Source organism: Tasmannia lanceolata, unplaced genomic scaffold (genome assembly GCF_043159265.1).
Source record: "Tasmannia lanceolata isolate RefF3 unplaced genomic scaffold, GAP_Taslan_0.1 ptg000015l, whole genome shotgun sequence".
NCBI lineage: Eukaryota > Viridiplantae > Streptophyta > Magnoliopsida > Canellales > Winteraceae > Tasmannia > Tasmannia lanceolata.
In genome coordinates this window covers 45378366-45397525 of record NW_027518692.1, presented here as the reverse complement: position 1 = coordinate 45397525, position 19160 = coordinate 45378366, and the positions used below count along the sequence as shown (strand labels likewise).

At 38.5% G+C, this 19160-nt stretch overlaps 1 protein-coding gene and 1 long non-coding RNA gene across 4 annotated transcripts; both read right to left on the bottom strand.

The window, feature by feature from the left end:
* Positions 1–205: 205 nt before the first annotated feature.
* Positions 206–7426, bottom strand: LOC143847556 (uncharacterized). Of its 3 annotated transcripts, none has more exons than XR_013235073.1 (4): positions 5884–7426; positions 4967–5152; positions 4297–4413; positions 206–2164 (listed from the first exon to the last, which is right to left on the bottom strand). It is a non-coding gene; the product is annotated as an uncharacterized LOC143847556 (long non-coding RNA). The 3 variants fall into 3 exon arrangements; XR_013235074.1 differs by having other exon boundaries at positions 5981–7426; XR_013235075.1 differs by having other exon boundaries at positions 6509–7423.
* A 4569-nt stretch (positions 7427–11995) lies between these two features.
* On the bottom strand, positions 11996–16373 carry LOC143847555 (phosphatidylinositol 4-kinase gamma 4-like). The gene is made up of 2 exons (XM_077356444.1): positions 14346–16373; positions 11996–12765 (listed from the first exon to the last, which is right to left on the bottom strand). Exons 1-2 carry the CDS (start codon positions 15726–15728, stop codon positions 12388–12390), a joined length of 1761 nt encoding a protein of 586 aa, XP_077212559.1. The 5' UTR covers positions 15729–16373; the 3' UTR covers positions 11996–12387.
* Between the last annotated feature and the right edge of the window lie 2787 nt (positions 16374–19160).

The following is a 19160-nucleotide window of genomic DNA, read 5'->3' as shown; positions in this document are numbered from 1 at the left end:
GTCTTAGTGTCCCATTTGCAAATGAGATCAACTTAAACTAATTTTATTTGTAAAGAATGACCGATTTGGCGGCATCCATAGAGGCCCCAAGTCTTGCACTGTAGCACCCAGATATGCATATTTTTCGTTGCGTCTGATCTTCTATATATGCATATATGAGATATGTACAATTTTTTGCATCTGAAATATGCAAGCACACAGTGGAAACAAAAACAAAGACTTGGGAATCTTTCTTTCTTTTTTGAAAAGGTTACAAAATTTTTATTCAAAAAATCAAAAAGTCGTACATAGGGGACAAATCGTCCCGGCATCATACAGTCATGATGATATACCTTACATCCCATACGTAAATTTACGAAGATAAACCCAGATTTCCCCTGTTGCTGCTAACACCCATAGTTAAGACGAGGTCACGATCCATACCTGCCTTCACGAGTTTGTCAGCAAAAGAATTCACGGACCTTCTCATATGGTTAAAAATTGGGCGGATGACTTACAAAATCAAGATTTGTTTGCCAAACGCAGCACTTGTTTTTGGTCCATGCGATGGTATTAGAGGAATCACCTTCGACAATAAGAGGTCCTTTACCCGCCTTTGACAATAAGAGGTCCTTTACTGTACCATCTTAATCCAAAAAGGAGTGATAATACTCAGCTTCATTCGCATCGCTTACCCCTGCTGAGCAGAGTATGACATGATAATGTCGCCACAGTGATTGCAAATGACACCTCCAATGAGGTCCCAACAGAATACCAGGTTTCCCGAGCGAGCTTCCATTAAATTTCAGTTTAAGCCAACCCTCCGATGGAGGGGTCCAGCTAATACGTGTGACAGCCTTCTTCTCTGAAATTAGGTCCCAACAGAATGCGGAAGGCCACCCTGGCTTGTGTCAAAGCAATAATAGATAGCTTTATATCAAGTGCCGTGTGAATTCGCGCCTGTTCTTTCCCATTGAAAATGGGATTGTTTTGTTCCATCCAAATATGCCATGTAATTGCATATCGAATTGACCGCCACATCGGTTGTCCAAGACATCCATAAAACACGAGGTTCTAAACTGGAGGGCTGTGATTTGGGAGAAGAAAATAACTATCAAGAAATGTCCAAAGTGGATGACTCCGCCAACGGGGTGGGTAAAATTGAATTTCGATGGAAGCAAGGAAATGGCACTATCATGATGTCTTTTTCGGGACCCGTAGGGATATGCGATGCAAATGAGGCGGAAATATGGGCGCTGCTTTTCGGGCTCAAATGGTGTTCAGTTAATATACGTGAACCACTGATCATTGAGGGTGATTCCACCAATGCAATAACCTGAGTTGTGGAAAACTGAAGAGGACCTTGGAGACTTCAGAACTACATTGCTGAAGTTCGTCAGGTGGTTAGCACAATTAAACCCAAGATTGGACATCGAAGAAGATCTGCTAACGAGACGGCGGATCAATTGGCAAAGAGGGGGATCACAAAGGAGGAAATGGCGGTCATTATACCTGCCATTCCGCTAGGATGATCGTTCTTATCCCTGTCTTTTCTTATTTTGTTACAATGTATTGACGAAGGGATCTATCCCCTCCTTTAGAGGGACTGCTTGTCCCCCTGACCATTGTAACCTTCTTTGTTATCAATAAATGTCATCTTTCAAAAAAAATAAAGACATCCATAAAACGCACCGCACCAAGATGACTTTTGAGATTCTCTTCTGTGGTAACCATGACATACCAAAAACTTTTATGATACCCATCCATATTTGAAAAGCGAAGAGGCAGTGCACAAATAAGTGGTCCAGAGATTTCTTCCGCATTCAGAAACTGCGCTTCTGTAGCGGTTCACAAGTATTGATGCAACGGTGCACAATAGTCCATAAGAAAGCCTTTATTTGAAGTGGAGCATTGGGACTCCAAATGATAGCGCGTCGATAGTCTTACATACAGGCTTATGGAAGTTTGAGCTTTAAAATTAATTGAAGAGTAGTTATGACGAATGGACAATAAAATAGAGGATAACGAGGAGCATGCATAGGAGTATGGGGTTTATGAATCCTCCTTATATTCTCTTCAGCAGCAGCATAGAATGCTTTCATTTCTTTATTATCATCATAGCTGCCAAGGAATATGGGAGACCACTCGGGGATCTTTGTAGGAAGTAGGAACCAACTCTATGTGCCTACAAAAATGGAGGATAGCATTAGTTTGCTATTTGTTTTGTCAAATTAAGATCTACACCAAAACTTGAAATGATTCTCCAACTTGAAGTTACACAGAACACAATTGGATTCCCAATCTATTTGATATATCCAACTTGCAATATCACAGTTCTTAGAATTTCATGAATAAAACATTAAGTCTCACAAAGATGCAGAAAGAAAATGAGAGTTTCACCTCTCCATACAACATATCAACATGAGAAGATTCCCCGGGAAAATGATGCAAGCAACAACACATAGTAGTTTTCTTTGAATGATAAACATGGTAGTTTTGAAGCACTTAAATAGCATTCCAATCACTTGAAAAGCACCATACTCCTGCCTAAGACAATTAAAATTTTGGCTTTTCATTTTTCTTTTCATGTTCTTACTTTGGAGCCCGACTAATTGTTCTTCTCAAAGAAATTGCTGATTTTTTTGTGTTTTTCCTATCCTGGTGTGAAGAAATGTCTAAGGTTTTGTTTTTTTTTGAAATATGGATTCTCATGAATTGTTGGAAACACTCGACGAATTACGATGTTAGGTACACAAATGAATGAAGGAGAAGAGGTTTATGGATTTCTCTTGTTTTGTTTTGATTCCATCTATCTAGTGAAAACAGAAATTGGGCTTTCCATTTTTCTTTTTATGTTATTACCTTGGAGCCTGACTAACAGTTCAAAGCGGGTGTTAAGATTACAAATTGACTTATTATACTCCTGACTATGAAACCAAAGATACTGATATCTTGGCAGCAGTCTGAGTAACTCCTCAACCCGGAGTTCCACCGGAGCTCGAAGAAGTTACTGAGATTTTTGTGTTTTTCCTTTCCTTTTCTTGTCTGAAGAAATTTCTTAGGTTTTGTTTTGTTTTTATTTTACTGTTAAGGCTTGGGTTTTAGTCGGTTGGAGGTACTTAATGAAATGGGACTTTGGGAATCTACTTGTTCAGAATAGGAGAGACGTTTGTGAATTTTATGGTGAAAATAAGAAGTTTGTACAGAGACTTGGAATCCATTTTGTCCTCCACAGGAACTTTGGCAATTCATGATATTACAAGATATTTGAAAGCTGGTGAAGAGCCATATAGTCTTCAAAGCTTTCATCTATAGGGGATCCATTTATGTAAGGAGTTTTAGAGAGCTATTCATAGTAGAGGGTCTTGGGTTTGGGACTCCTCAAACCATGATTTGGATGGGTTTTGTAGTTGATTTTTTGTGATCCGAAGGAAGAGAGCTTTCTGCTCTCAATCTTGACAAAACTTCTATGGTCAAGCTATCTGAACAAATTCAGATGGTGTATCTACTGTGGAGATATCATAGTATAAAATCACTGATCAAATGATCATGATTTTTGGAATGGTTGCTTTTTAACTCCATATTTATGGGTTAATGTCCTTGCATGATTCAAGTGCTTTGTTGTAAAAGCGTTTGTTTGGATGTACTCACAAATACAATCTGGGTATACATACAAAGGGATCCAAAGGTGGATATCACGAGAGGACACATTCATAGACCCAATCATGCAAAACTTTAATCAAATAAAAGTTAGAATATGATTCTAATACATAATTTGAAATACATCAATTGTAAAGAAATCCTAATACGTCAATTGTTAATTCATCATTAAACATATCAGAATGAGGACGCCTCACCCAAACATAAGAAAACGGTTCAGAAATCAGACAAAACCATGAAAAATATCATAAATGCAGTTCGATATGAATGCCAAGCCTAAAGTTGAGAATTGATTACAATTTGTAGTCTTACAAATTGACAGCCTTGTATTAGGAATGTTTCAATAGGTAAAATATCAGTAAATCAGTACTGAGATATGAAGGTAGAAAAAGTAGATGATATAAGCAATGGGTTTACAATAATTTTTATGATCTATGTTTCTATCAATTCAGCTTTAGTTCAGTAATCAATGAGCAGGAACCTTAATGTCAAAAGCTCTTTTAAAACCAATTGCAAAAAAAAAAAAAAAAAAGAGCCCCAAAAAGGTTCTGTAGTGGATATGAGGTAGCTGTAAAAAATAACAGAATCATTAAAATTGATTAGACTAGTATGCAGTCCCATGCTATGCATGGGCACAAAATAGGGGGCGGGCCTCACCGCATCAAACAATTAGGTGCAAAATTTCAGAAGTTCAAACCTTTCTTTTCTACACATCTTTGTATCCCTTTCTAGACAGCAAAGGGCTGATGTGTACGTCAATATGGCACTCCAAATCTGGGCAGAAGACGTCCATGTAATAAATCAGTCGGATAATGGAATCCAATACTTTCACAATATTCAGCATACATAAATAATCAGTTTCAAAATATTGCAATAACAAAAAACTATAAAGAGTCTCACAAACATACATAAGACGTATGGTCAGTATAATACTCAGAGATGTATAAAAGCATGGGTTTATAATGACAAACATCACACCTATAATTCTATAAAACCCTACAACTCCTTCCATAAGAGAGAGAGCGAGCCACATTTTTACTTTGGAGGAAATAAATCAAAAGAGACACCTCTTTTATTCTCAAGGATACAGAGGAGGAAGTCCCCAAACTACGTTTAAACACAACATATACGTGGAAGAAGTCCAAGAAAAAATGGCAGGCCGGAGTAGGACAACAATGGTCACTTCCAGGGTCCTGCAATCTATACACTTTTATACCAGACCTTTCATTACTATCTGTGTCTATGAAATAAATCTCTACAATAAAAAAACTCAAGGATAAAAAGGGAACGGAGACTTCCTTCTTTTATTTCTCTTTGAAGTACTCACCAGATCTCTACCTTTTGGCCTCTCTCAAGACTCCTCGAGTTTAAGGTATTCGGAGTAAGAAGCTGCGAGGAGGGCAGTCCATCATTGGCATGAATGATGTGAACTGTATCTGAGGTCTCTTCCCATCCAACTGTTTGAGCATCCTCTCCAAAAAATGGTATGAAATATTGATAGAGGATTTGATTCCTAGAATGACGACGAAATTCCACATATGAAAATAAAGATCCAGCAACATTAAAACCCAACACATGCCAGTGTAAACCTGGAAATTAATTGTAAAAAGAAAATCTTACAATTCTTGGTCTTGCCAAAACGAAGAGCCTTGACGGCATTATGTAGTTTATTCATTCTGAAGCTACTTTTCGAAACTGGACATGTATCTTTTTATTAGAGTTTATGGGTGGTTTAATACGATGGAATTGGAAATGTTTTAGTGTGGTTTTCTTCCTAAATTGGGCGACCTTTTCTCACATGATAACTGCCCATTTAAACTCAAAATGTTTTATATTCATTGGACAGTTATACATATGAAAATGGAGCTTATATTGGACTAACTTTAGTTAAAAAATGGTTTGTCGATTCATAGGAAATTGAAAAATGATAACCAGATACAGGTTTTATGAATTCAATCACAGAAAGCATAGAAATCATTCCAAAAAAGATAAAGAAAATAGAATTCAATCATAGAAAGCAAACTGCAACTCGAAACCTATGAAACTGGAATCATATTTAGGTACAAAGGCAACTCTTAACATAATCCAAATTCCAAGCGTAATAAGCATTTCATAAAGACATTACTTGTAATATTCAGAAACTAAGACAAGTAAAACAAAGGAAACTAATCCAAAACAAGAAGAAGAATAAGTAGGCATTTAGCCATCGAGGAAAACAAATCAACCAAGATATGGAAAAAAGACCTGATCGCTTTGCAAACAAAACTCATATCCCCTGTATAAATATGGCAAGGCAGGATGTAAAAATCAGGTTGGGGGATTTTGATTTCAAGAAATTGACCTCATCTCATAATTGATTTTGATTTCGAGAAATTTTCTGGATTGAAGAAGCATCAGGTTGGGGGATTTCCGGTTCCAAACGAAATCGGGCAATATCCGGCGAAAATCAAGTTTTGGTACTCACGAGATTTAGATTTGGATTTCTCAACTTTGCAGTTGAGATTTGGACATGGATCAGATCATTAGATTTCCAAATCAGCTACAACAGTGGAAAAAAAAATAGAAACTTCTATACAACAGGGCAATCTGAGCAGAAGAACTTTCGCTGGAGGATTGAAAGCACTTACAAATAGAAACTTCCTTTTACAAATAAAAAACTGAACTTCTAACTTACTCCAACTCAACTTCTTTATAAATAGAAACTTCTATACAAATAAATATTTACAATTCTTTGTACAATTCCGTTTCTCCTATTTTCACCATATAAGTAACCCTTCCTTTCCCACCTCCGATTAACATCCCCCCTAAACACATAAACTGAAAAATATGGGTGCAAAAAGAGAAATCAACAAGACAAAATCAGAAGGACCTGACTTGAGCAGCCTCATGCTCTTTCTTAGTGGACGTTGCATGCATGGAGGAATCAGAGAGAGAGAAGCAAAGGCACAAGCTATGGAGGCCTCAAAGAGACAAGAAGCTATGGGGAAGACAAAGAAGAAGAAAACATATCATTGGCCCTACAAGAAACTTTCTACCAGGAACAATGGTCTCCACGGTTGGATCGAAGCGCCCGTACACAAGCAGAATTTTACTTAGAATTTCTTTTGTAGGAGAAAAAAAGCTTTACATGTCGGACGTTAATGAGAATCAGAACCGGCTATTTCTTCCGAGAGAAGATATTCAAGAAATCGTGTTGCCGATGATGGAGAACGAAGAGCGTGATCGGGTTCATCGGGATGCGGAAGATGTTGATGTGTTGGATCCGATGGGCCGAGAGTGGGCTCTTTCATTTTGCGGTAGGACCTGCGTCTTGACTGGCAATGGCAATTGGCCTAGACTGGAAGCGGAGAACGGATTCGTGGAACAACGCGATACCATCCGCGTATCAGCCTTTCTTGTTAACAATAAGTTGGGTTTCGGCCTTGAACTGATGAAAATTAACCCATCTGGGTTTATTCTTTTTTAGTAGAGAAATTCAATATAAGACTTTTGATTATTGAATACAATTTGGATTGCTAAAAGAATAAAGCATGACTTATAAGAGAGCCCTCCAAAGATTCACAGTTCTCCATGGCATTCTATATGCATATCTCTTTTACGGCTGCTTTCTATTTTTGGTCGCAAATGGTGAGAGAATCATCATCCACGTGATTTAGGTTGTGTATGTTTTTCATGTATCTTGAAAGCTTATAGACATTCCTATCTGTGATTTTAGGGGAGTAGAAATGTCTCTTTCTCTGAGAAATTCTATTTACGAGAGATGACCTCCTAAAAGAAATCCTAGCCCATCTGCGGGGAAAAAAAGTTCATTTGAAGTGAGAGGAGGGGCAACTCCTCTCATTCGGGGTGTTCTTCGGATTCTACTTCCCACGTCTCGGTCATGATCCATTTCAAACCTGACCGACATCCATTCTTTTATTCTTTTTTGGTAGAAACATTGTAGGACTTCGGAATTTGTATTATTGCATTATTTTATTCTTTTGTGGTAGAAACATTGTAAGACATTGGATTTTTTTTTTGTTGAAAAGAAATAAAGCAAAGACTTACATCTTTTTCGACTACTTTTTTTTTTTTTCATGGTCACTAATGGCGATATATCGTATCATCTATATTTTATATTTGGCTTTTGTTCCGCAACATCCATGGGTTTCTGTACCTTTTTTTTTAATGTTTCTTCACTGCATATAGACCTTCATGTCTATGATTTTAGGGGAGGAGGTTATCTTCAAAGAAACTCTAGCCCGCAGAAAAACATGGCTCCGTTAGGATCACGTGCGTCAATTGCACAAATCCAGCCCATGTATTACTTTTCTCTTGATTGTTTTGAGTTTGTCTTTAAGGGTATCATGACCTTAGTTGTTCTCTCCTTAGACATTGTTCTAAGAATTGGGCAGTGGTCTTGTTCCTGCTATTGTATCATCTTTCTTTATTTAATATACCGGTAGGGGTCCGCCTAACCCCAGCTTACCCATAAAAAGAAAATGCTCCATTGGAACAAGAAAAGCAGCAGAGAAAAATATGATCAAAATCACCATTTGTTTTCTTTCCTTTTGGATTTTTTTTTTTTTTTTTGGGAATGGCTCCAATAGGGGTGCAAATCGTGTCTGGTTCTACCCGAAAAAATCACAGGTCGGTTGTGTTTCAGTCGGATTGGGGAAGTTCAACTTGAGTCGGGTCAGGTTCAAGTTGACCCGACTCGCATCAAAACCCGACATTTAAAAAAAATTACCATTTTTCTGTTTTGTTTTTTTTTAGAAAATACGAACCTAATTAAAGGGGGAAAATATCCCCCATAACCGGGTCAACCCAACACGAACAATCGAGTCGGGTTGGGTCAGATTTCATCGGGTTGAGAGTAAGGTCGGGTTGACAGTTTAGAGTTTCGGATTGGGTTCGGGTTGGCTTCAACCCGACCCAACTTGCACCCGTAGCTCCAAATCGCTATGTGATGAGCCCTACATTAGATGGATGGTAGACTAAACATCTGCAATTGGAGAATTTTAACCTTCTTAACTGTGGAGATTCCTTCGATGGGTTTTTTTCTTTTTTTCATTTTTAACTTGGCCTTTCATGTAATTTTATATCATACAATATGAATGGTTAGGATTGTGGTTTTAGGAGGGAGCAATGGGACCCACTTGATATATACAAAATTGCGGAAAATGATATATTTGTCCCTTTTTCTTACTTGGGCCACCTGCTTGTAGAGTCATAAATGCACTAGAGAAAGCTGGACAAGGGAAGAAAGTGGGGCGAATATATCACTTCCCAAAATTTCCTATATATTTAGGTAAATGATATATTCACCCGTTTTTTTCCCGAAGCCAGCCTTGTAGTTAAAAAGAGTAGTCGGACAATGGCTGGAGGGGGTGGCCCAGGAAAGAGTAGTGGGCGAATATATCAATTCCCTATTGTCAGGTGTGTCACATATTGCACCAGATCGTTTAGTGATGGACTGATGGGACCAAGATTGTCTTCTTACGAATTGTATGTCTATTTGGAATGTGACCAGGACAAAAGTAGACTAATAAAACAAAAGTAACTTTGGATTGGGTTGGGTTAGGGTTAGGGTTAGGGTTAGGAAAAGCCAACCTGATTTAACTTTGGATTGGGTTAGGGTTGAGGCCTTGGGCAACCCAACCGAAACTGAACCGGACCTGTCCCCCTAATTTTATCGATAAAAAATCACAGCCTCAAAATCTTAGGGTTATGACTTATGCCTTTTTTGCAATCTTTTGATTGTGCCCTGATTTGGAAAATTGGGTAAGGTTAGAGTGGGAGATTTAGGCGGGTTGGGTTAGGGTTGACCCTCATTGACTCGAGGCTTAGTTTGGGTTAGCATTGAGGGTTTTGGGTCCTCAGGTTGGGCTAGGGTTGGCTTCAACCCGACTCAACCCGGCCACCTTACACCCTTGGCCAAAATAATAATTTCCAAGAAAAGACAAACAAAACAGGTGGAAAAAAAGAAAAAAGAAATTTCAAATCAGGGAAGGTAAAATACCAAGTAACAAATCATATGTAAGTAATGAGAATATTAATATGGAAATCAGGCAAATAAGTGTCATCGGACATCAGAGTGGAAATCACCTCCTGGGCAAAATAAAAAAAGAGAATTTCTTTTAGCATCGGGGACATCCTACAAAATTGGTGGGCAATTATATTGGATAGAACTATCAGGAGTAAGCCCAAGCCCAAATGGAAGCGACCGCTACCGGGTTGGGTTAAGCTCAATTTCTATGGGAGCTCGATAGGCAATCCAAGGAATGCTGGGATTGGGGGGCTCATCAGGGACGATAAATGAACAACAATCATGTCTTATTCGGGACCGGGAGGAGAATGTGATGCAAATGAAGCCGAAGTTAAAGCCCTCCTTTTTGGTCTTCGATGGGCCCAAGAGCACGATTTGAGCCAGCTGATAGTGGAAGGTGACTCGGCAAATGCATTAAGTTGGGCATCAACCAAACCAAAGTGTCCTTGGAGGTTTCAAGGACTAATTGCGGAAATCTTAAACCATATGACGCTACTGGAGCCCAAGATTGAGCACCGAAGGAGGTTTGCAAATGAGGAGGCAGACTCTTTAGCTAAATAGGGGTCTGCAGGAATTTAATCTAGTTGTATCGTTGACTAACTCCCCCCCACTAATATCTTCTTGTAATCGGTCTTCGGATCGTTCTTTCTGATGTTGTAAGCCATGGGACATCTTGTCCCTAGCTAAACCTATTGAAATTAATGAATTGTCATTTAAAATAAAATAAAATTAAGTGTTACCTGACTAATGGTCCCCATTTGGGGTCGAATAAATTAGCCTTTCTTAAATCAATGAAGAATTTTATTTCAGAAATTGTGTTTTGAATACCCTTTTCTCAAAGTAGGTAAAGAGGTTGATCTTCCCACCAAGAAGATCAAATCCATTGCAAACCGATTTGGGTTCGTAACAACAAGCTAGAGGAGCTATTTCCTCCAAAAAAATTTCAAACTAGGATCCATTCTTAATCACTTGAACAAAAATAAACAGACCTCTCTCATGTACATGGATGCAGAGTGTTCCTGCAAATTTCCAATGGAGGCTTTCAAATTAATAGCAGTGTGTGTATGGAGACAGCAATGGCTCTGGTGCTTCACTTGTACCAATATACAAAATTTACATATTGCCACCTGCTTGGCTGTCTGCAATCTCCACCTTTCATTTTACCTTGTAACAATTATCAAAACAATGGAAAACAAAATACAGAGAGGAAAAACAAAAGAGACAAAATCTATGAATAAGACAGTGAGGAGGCTGATAGGCTTGCCTGTGCCAGAGTCGATCTTCGAATTTTTGTCTCCTTCACTTTGTTTGTAATTTTTTTATGTTAGTTTACTTAGCTCTTCTTGTGTTATTTTCTTCCTTGTGCTCTTAACCCTCTCGGTTGTGAGCTTTCTTCTCTTTAGTGAATTATCATCATTTCAGAGAGAGAGAGAGAGAGAGAATCTCATGTATGGGAGAGAACAGCTTCATGTTAGTAACAAATGGTGGATTAGCGAAATTAAAACTAGTTAAGACACGGGACTTTTAATTCATCACCTTCATTGGGATCAAATAAGTAGTCATACCTGTTAAAACAGAAAGGACAAATAAGGTCTACATGGGCCTGTATAATATTTACTAAGAAAACGTAGGAAAATCGCAAACCTTTTGCGGAGAACTCTAATGATAACTCATTCCATAACATTGAACATTTAAGAAATCACAAACAAGCTACTAGGATTTCTTGACTGACTCAGCTCCCATCTCCATGACCAATTTTACCAACATGTGGATCCGTGTCAAAGACAAGACCCAATAAGAGGTGACAGAGTAACTGGACAAATCAGTATTTCAAAACGCAAATGTGGGGCAAAACGGGGTCAAAGCAAATCTTAGTTGTCACGGAGCGATGTGGTCGAGCATTCGATTGATGTGGCTAACATTGGAGAGTCAAATGAGTTTTGATTGACTTTGTTGGGCAAAACACAAAACTTGATTAGGGACTGCAATGTTGCTCTCCTGGTCAGAAATTGCCTTTGCGGTCCTGGGAATTGTTAGTAAATAACCCTATCAATAATGAAAATTTTTCTCTCCCTTGGAAGGTGTTCAAAGAACAGTGGTTGATATTAAGATCATGGACAATTTTTTCACAGGAAATTCTAACACATTTGGAGAGAACAAAGTGTTGCAAATAGCATCATGAGAGAGAGAGAGAGAGAGAGAGGGAGAGAGAGACCGTAAATAGCGCATAATTTCAGTGCAAACATGCAAACGAGGAAAACCACAGTAAATAATGGAATTTTCCATGGTTTTCATCAAGAAACTGAATTTAACAAAGCTAACTGCAACTCAATAAAAAAACCCAAGTCAATGATATAAAAGAAGTAGCCTCTCCCAAACAAAGAAAATTATACACATCATTATAGATGCTTTCATATTAGGCGTAAATCTACAAATATAAAGCAAGGCTCTTGAGCTGCATCTGTTCAACCTTCTCAAGACATTTTCAGAACAAATTGAAAGAAAATCAAAGTAAGAGCTTCAACCCCAAGTCCAAAAGCCTCTCACCCTCTTGTGGGGTCTGGTGTATTTGTTGCCCAAAGTCTCCATGAATGAACAAAATAGAGAGGGGGGCAGTTCAGCAGTCATCCACATACATACATCTCCTTAGGTTTCAGTCCATCCACCAGTACACACATATATACAAACATACATATAGAAACCCAAGAAAACCCTCACCTTTATATGGTAAGTTCATCGAGCCGACGATCCATGATCTGAGAAACAGATTCAAGAAATGAAGTTTCGCTTGTACCAGGAAGCTCGGTTCCCTCGGCTTCATGGACAATCTCTTCGATCACAGATTCCTTCTTAAGGGTTTCCCTGCACATGATGCTTCCAATGGCAAAAGGAGTGAGGCCTCTATCTGCTCCTTTCTTTAGAAGCATGGTGGAGATGCGCAGCGTGCGAGAACATTCTAGTGGTAATTCCCAGCCGTGAAATTTTAAGAGGGCAATATCTTGCTCGGCATCCAGTGATTTGATGTAGTCAAAAGTTTCAGGGCTGTAGGGCTGGTGTGCTTGGGGCCAATAGAGCCAGTCAAATGTGCAATCCTCAAACTGCAGGGAGCAGAGAAGAAGGAAATAAGAGCATATTCACCAAAGGCAAATTTTTGATAGAAAGATACTAAAATACCGAGTTAAATAAGATGGTAGTTAGATGATTACTGGGAAATCTTTAAGTTACAAAATTAGTGAGGACTCAACGGAATGCACAAAATTGTACAAATTATACCGGCAAATTGATGTCAGAACCACGCCAAGTGGAAAAGATGAAAAAATATGCAGAATCAAAGACTTGGAAAGTTGCAAGTAAAGTTTTGGTCCCAGTGATGTTAAAAATCCCACCGTTACTTCATCCAAATAGAACCAAATAAGAGAAGTTTTGTGAATGTACGTAAATCCCCTCTTGCAAAAATAATTTATGATTCGTACAATTCAGTGAAAAAATCTCATATCGTTTCCTGTAGAATACCGCTGTAGGGGGGCGGGGGAGGCATAAATCCCCTCTTGCAAAAATAATTTATGATTCGTACAATTCAGTTAAAAAATCTCATATCATTTCTTGTAGAATGCCGCTGTAAGGCGGGGAGGGGGTTCTCATTTCCTTCAAAAGATAATATGGATTTTAAACCAAATCCTACATGGCAGATGGTGCAATGAAGGTCAATTTACACCAAATGCATGAGGTAGAAAATGTTCCAAGAACTTATTTTTCACAAGACAATGAAGGTAACAACTCTCATTTTCGAAAAGGACACAAAATTGCACAATATTCCCAAATGCTAGAAAAACAAACAAATAAATAAATGGGCTCCGACACATAACATAGAATCCCACAACATTGGTTGCACAGATAAATTCCCTGCAATTTTTCAAACAGATAGTTCGAGGGAAGGATCTTCAATTGAAATGCAGGAAAGATCTAGCACTGGGTAAAAGTTTCAAGAAAGTAATGACCACAAGGAACACCTCTCTAATTGATTCCAAGCCATAGCCATAGCCATCACCAGAGAGAGAGAGAGAGAGAGAGAGAGTAGGCCTATCTCAGAGGTCTTGGATGAAAAACGCATATCATGGAATAGCTAAAATAAAATGTGCGAGAGAGTAGGCGTGTCTCAGAGGTCTTGGATGAAACACGCATATCATGGAATAGCTAAAATAAAATGTGCATACCGTTCATGTAAGAGAGAAAGAAAGTCCTTCTAAGAGAGAGAGAAAGGCCACCTTTCAATCACAAATCCTAACAAAGTTCTGGAACTCTAATTGGATAGCTATTATGCAGGAAGAGAGAAACCTTCAAGAAATCATCCCAATTAACAAAAAATGCTTACGGTTGAACCATCAATAGGAGAATATTAGAATTAAACCCACCACATTGCATATAACTAACCGAAATGCAATTGCATTCAGGGCAATGATAAATTCGCACCCCCCTGTAGGATAATTCGCATCCCTTTAGAGGAGGGTATGTGGCAGACTGTTAATGCTTTTTGACGTCAATTCAAGTTAACGGGGTGTGAATTATCCTACAGGGGGTAAGAATTTAACATCGCCCTTGCATTCATGGTTATTGAGTTTTTGTAAAGTAAGAACAAAGAACAAATACTGATAAAGCAGAAAAAGAAAGACAAACTTACATTCTCAGGCAAGCAGTATCCATGATCGATTGGAACCAACATGATTTGATTCTCATTCCCATCCTTACAAACCAAGATATTCCCAGCATGCCGATCCGCATTTGCCAACCTAATATCCAACACAGAGATCTTGTGAACCTCCTCCACTGGAAAAGACCGGGGACCCATATCCTCGCAACTCCCATGATTCTTCACAAACATCTGCAGAGACCCAATCTTGGCATTTTTCGCGGAGTACTTATAACCTTCAGGATAGTTAAACCCATCATGTGAGCACCTAATCAGAACTGTTGGAGGAACACCCGAAAATCCAAATTCATCACTCGAATATGAATATGATCGACGCCCACTTTTTGGATGATCCAAAAGGTAAGCAGCAACTTCCCGAAATGCCCCTTCACCTACCCTTGTACCCCTCTTCAACCCTTCACCATCAGATGTCAAGGGAAGCCCCCGAGGATTATTCACAGCCATTGGCTCCTCATCGATTGGTTTAAAAACGGCAACATATTTATGACCCGATAAGTCCGGCATAAAATAAGCTCCACCAGAGCCCTCTGCGGATCTAACTGGGGGATTCCCCTTTTCCAATCCGGCAAATGTTGAATTGATCAGATCCTTTAACGCGAGCGATAATTCAATTTTTGGATTAACAATAACTGGTTCCAACAAAAAATCTCTATCTGGTGGCTTCCTTGCTACAAGGTGAAGCTTATCAAAGCTTGTCCTTTGCTTTTCTCCTTCTTTATTTTCGACTCCATTCTCATTCAAACCAGATGCCACAATCGACAACTCAAAATCTTTTTGCAAGGATTTAGGCCTAACTTTTGCCGATTTTCGAACCAGCACGCAAATCACAGCATCATTATCCTTACAGATATCGTCTATCAACCTCTGGTCATCAAGCTTTTCTCCATTACAGATTAGCTCTTGATCCTTAAGATTGACAAACCCATTTCCCTTCTTAGAAATCTGCTGTTTTACATACCCTACATTTCTACTCCTTTCCACGTGGAATTCAAGTTCCTTCCCACAAGTTGTCTTAACAGTTATGACCTGAAGATCAGACAATCTAAGGACTAAATGCAGAACATTCCCATCAGTTACACCATAGTCCTTCACAAGACTATTGCTCCGAGCCAATTCTCGGCCTCCATAAACAAGTTTCTGCTTCTTTACAACAAACCCTTTACAGGTTTGGATCCTTAGTTTAACAGATGCGATGGAATCGGATTCCATAACCCGCATTGGAATTACAGAACCCCCAACAGTGAGATAAATCAGGATTACCTCATTAGAACAATGAGACGGACGACCATGGAATCGAACAGGGGAAAGGACTGTGTTCTCAATGGGATTGAGTGTAACACCAGCGGACGACATTTTTGCCCTAGAAATTCAAGAGACTGATTTTCTAAATCAAAGAAGAAGCCTAACCCTAAATCTCATCAACAATTTCACACTATTCTACCCAAAGACACCATTATAGACTCTCAACTCTAAATCCAGATGAACAATACTCTGATTCTAATTACCCTAAATACCATCCACACACAGAGGGGGGAAAAAACTTTACAAAAATGGGGGCAAATGATAACTAAAAACCCGAGAAATTTGATACTTGCCCTAGAAATCAAGAACAAATCCTAATCAGACCTGATTAAGAAAATGCCCTCAAAATCTAAAAGCACATTTCCTTAAATTTTCAAGAACAGAACTCTAGCACATAATCTAAAAACCCTAGAAACAAAATCCACGAATCAAAAGCATAAAATCAAATCAAAAACTACCTTTACACTTAGGGTCTCCTCCCCTAAGATTTTAACATGAACACAGCGATCCAAAAGCAATGCAATAAGGGTTTCCAAGAATTAGGGTTTTGACGAGGAATTCGAACGTTTTGATTCTCGTTTCGTTTTAGCGAAAAAAAAAAAAAAAAAACCCTTCTTCTTCTCGTCGTTCCAAAGGTTGGAATGTTTGGGCGACTTTTTCTGAAAGGAGATGACCGTTTCTTCTAGAAAATGAAAGTAGCTGGCAAGCCTAACTTCCAGGAAAGAACCCGATATTTTGAAATTGGTCTAAAATGTCCCTTTGTTTTTATATCAACAAAACCCTGTTTTGATAATTTCACCAAGGCAACTTGTCCTTTTAGGGGGTGTTTGGATACCCATTTTAGAATCCAGGTTTTAGTTTGAAAACAGAGACAACGTTTCTTAGATTTTAAGTAAGAAATTCCAGGTTTTCGAAATCTCTCCCCTAGGGATTTCTCCGGCTCTGTTGCTATTGGAAAGAAGGGAGAAATTAGAAAAATGAAGGCAGTCTCTTTCTTCTCTTGTCTCTCCTCTACATTTTTGAGGAAATCCGAGATTCTAAAATCCCATCTACTAAGGCATCTTGTCTTTTAGTATTTTGAAAGCTGTCAAAAGGTTATTACAGTTCCCAAAATGCACTAACATGTGTATTAAAAGAGAAAAGACAAGCTTGGTCTATGCAATTATTAAAAACGCGGTTGTGCTGATATCATTTCCCTTCTTTATTCTCCTTTTACAAAAAGACAAAAAAGGGGTGGAAATATCATTTCCATTACGTTATGGGATAGGGTAAAGGCAATAATGCTAATGGCAAGCGCACACCCAGTGTGATTGGTTTCAAACATTGGGCCGTGTAGAAGCCCACCCGGGCTGCCTTGGGTCTACTAAAAAATGTGAAGTATTAAGTGGGAAGTGATATATAATACGATTATAAGGTTTGTATTATGAAATTGATATTGTTTATGGACGTTAGTGGCGAACCGCAATATGATTTGTAAATTTGAATCTTAATATTAAAGAGGCTAAGACATACGAAAAGGTTAAAACAAATATTAATCACAAATTATGATGCCCACAAGGAAAACTATTTAATCAATTATGTCCCCACGATTTGGGTTTCCTCCACCTTATTAAGGGGCCTTGTGTATGGAAAAAGTATGATGATAACCCATGTGAAATAATGGATTCATAGTTGAAGGCTTTTCCGCAGTGGTCATGGCCCCAACTGTTGTACTCAATCCCCAAAAATATTAAAAAAACAATAAACAAATCTATACTGTGTATATAACAACAGAATCCATCCTAGGGAACAAATAAATTCTTATTCCTAAGTTTTGATTTATATTATGGAGGCCCTTAATTACGCGTATTAGTAATAAAAATAGAGGTTAATTGTTTCATCTCCTTCGCGACTGAGTGCATTGCCAAAAATCAGCTCTTTCACTTCTTTTGTGAAGGGCTGAGATTAGTCTCAATAAAAATAATGTTCTTTTAATCCCAATGCTTAACACACACAAAAAAAAAGAAGACTGATTTCGGGTGACTCTCTTCGTCCTACTCTTGACACAGGTAAAACAATCTCACTCCTTCACAAGTGAAAGGTCTCAAATAAGCTAGTTTTCCTAACCTTCACTAATTAGAGGAATGCTTCCACATTAAGGAGTGAGCGAGTGATTAAATATTGTGGGCCCCACCTTTGATAGCTGATGGAATAATATATTGATTCGGTTCGAAACTATCTAGCATATTTTCTTTAATTGGATGGTTAGGATCATCTAATTATGTAATTTTCAGTCTGTATTAAAATGAATGAGATAAAATCTGAGCCCAGTGGTTCCTAGCAAATCTCCAAACCAAGATGTTATTGCTGCTGATATTTGCAAGGCCGCCCTTCGGTTTAGCCTTCCTCTAAAATAGAATACTTCGACTGCTACTACATCTCTTTAAATTTCGTTATTAGGGGCAAGTTGGTCATTTGCCTGGGGCACTCTTTGGAAGACAAAGCTCCCTTCAAATTTCGTTATTTTAAATTAACCATAGCTTTATTGAAAGAATTCAGTTTATTATTTGTCTTATCCCTCCACGTGGAAGCTTTAGAGGATTTCCACAACGTGGCATATGACTTCTGCCCGTTTGTTGAGGTCGGCGCCCTTCAGTTTTTTAATGGCCACGTGGCATTTTCTAATTGGTGAGGACACGTGAACTCTGACGTTAAAGTCAAGCATCTCGCAGTCTTTTGAATGCCAACGTTCAAATGTTTCAAACTGAAGTTTATATATTAACTAAGTAACTAACTACGCTGAAGCTTCGTGAGAAGAATAAAAGTCTGTGGTGGACCCACAACGTTCTAAAAAGTTCTTGGACGACCCGGGCGAGTCAACAACGCGTTATTCCGAGTCAAGTTTTTTTCTTATTTATTTGCCGGGTTATACTTTTGAGTGGTGATCGAGACAATAGGATGATCCTAACCCTTCATTCTGTGGTGGACCCACAGCGTTCTAAAAAGTTCTTGGACGACCCGGGCGAGTCAACAACTCGTCATTTTTAAAAAAAAAACTTTCTGAGCCATCCATTTTACACCAAATATGAGCAACGGTCAGGATCGCATTTCTTCATTGCAATGCATTGGAAGTTTGCCTCCACTGAAAAGGGTGGGCCCCACCTTTGATTCATCTGAGTAAAATTTTCAAGTGCGCCTACCTTAGATCTCTAAAGGCATAAGCAATAACAAGGATCGGATGATCCTAACCATCCAATAGAGAGGCTACACATGTGTAAAATAAAATGAAGATCATAAGCAACAAACGGTCCAATCTCTTCAAGGTAGGCACAATTTGTTTATCAAGGGCCACAATTCGTGTGTTTTTTTTAAAAAAATAAAAAATAAAATTCCTTCTCCTTATTTCTCTTATAAAATAAAAAATAATATGATCATGGCTCATTCATATGAAAATAAAACTTAAACCGTGCTGGTTCAACCTACTTTCTTTCATGCTTACTCAAA

What these genes read in the sequence shown, in the direction of transcription:
- LOC143847555 (XM_077356444.1), bottom strand. Translation starts at nt 15,728, where the DNA reads ATGTCGTCCGCTGGTGTTACACTCAATCCCATTGAGAACACAGTCCTT. An exon ending in GATACTGCTTGCCTGAGAAT is followed by an intron (nt 12,766 to 14,345) that starts GTAAGTTTGTCT and finishes TGCTCCCTGCAG; the next exon opens with TTTGAGGATTGCACATTTGA.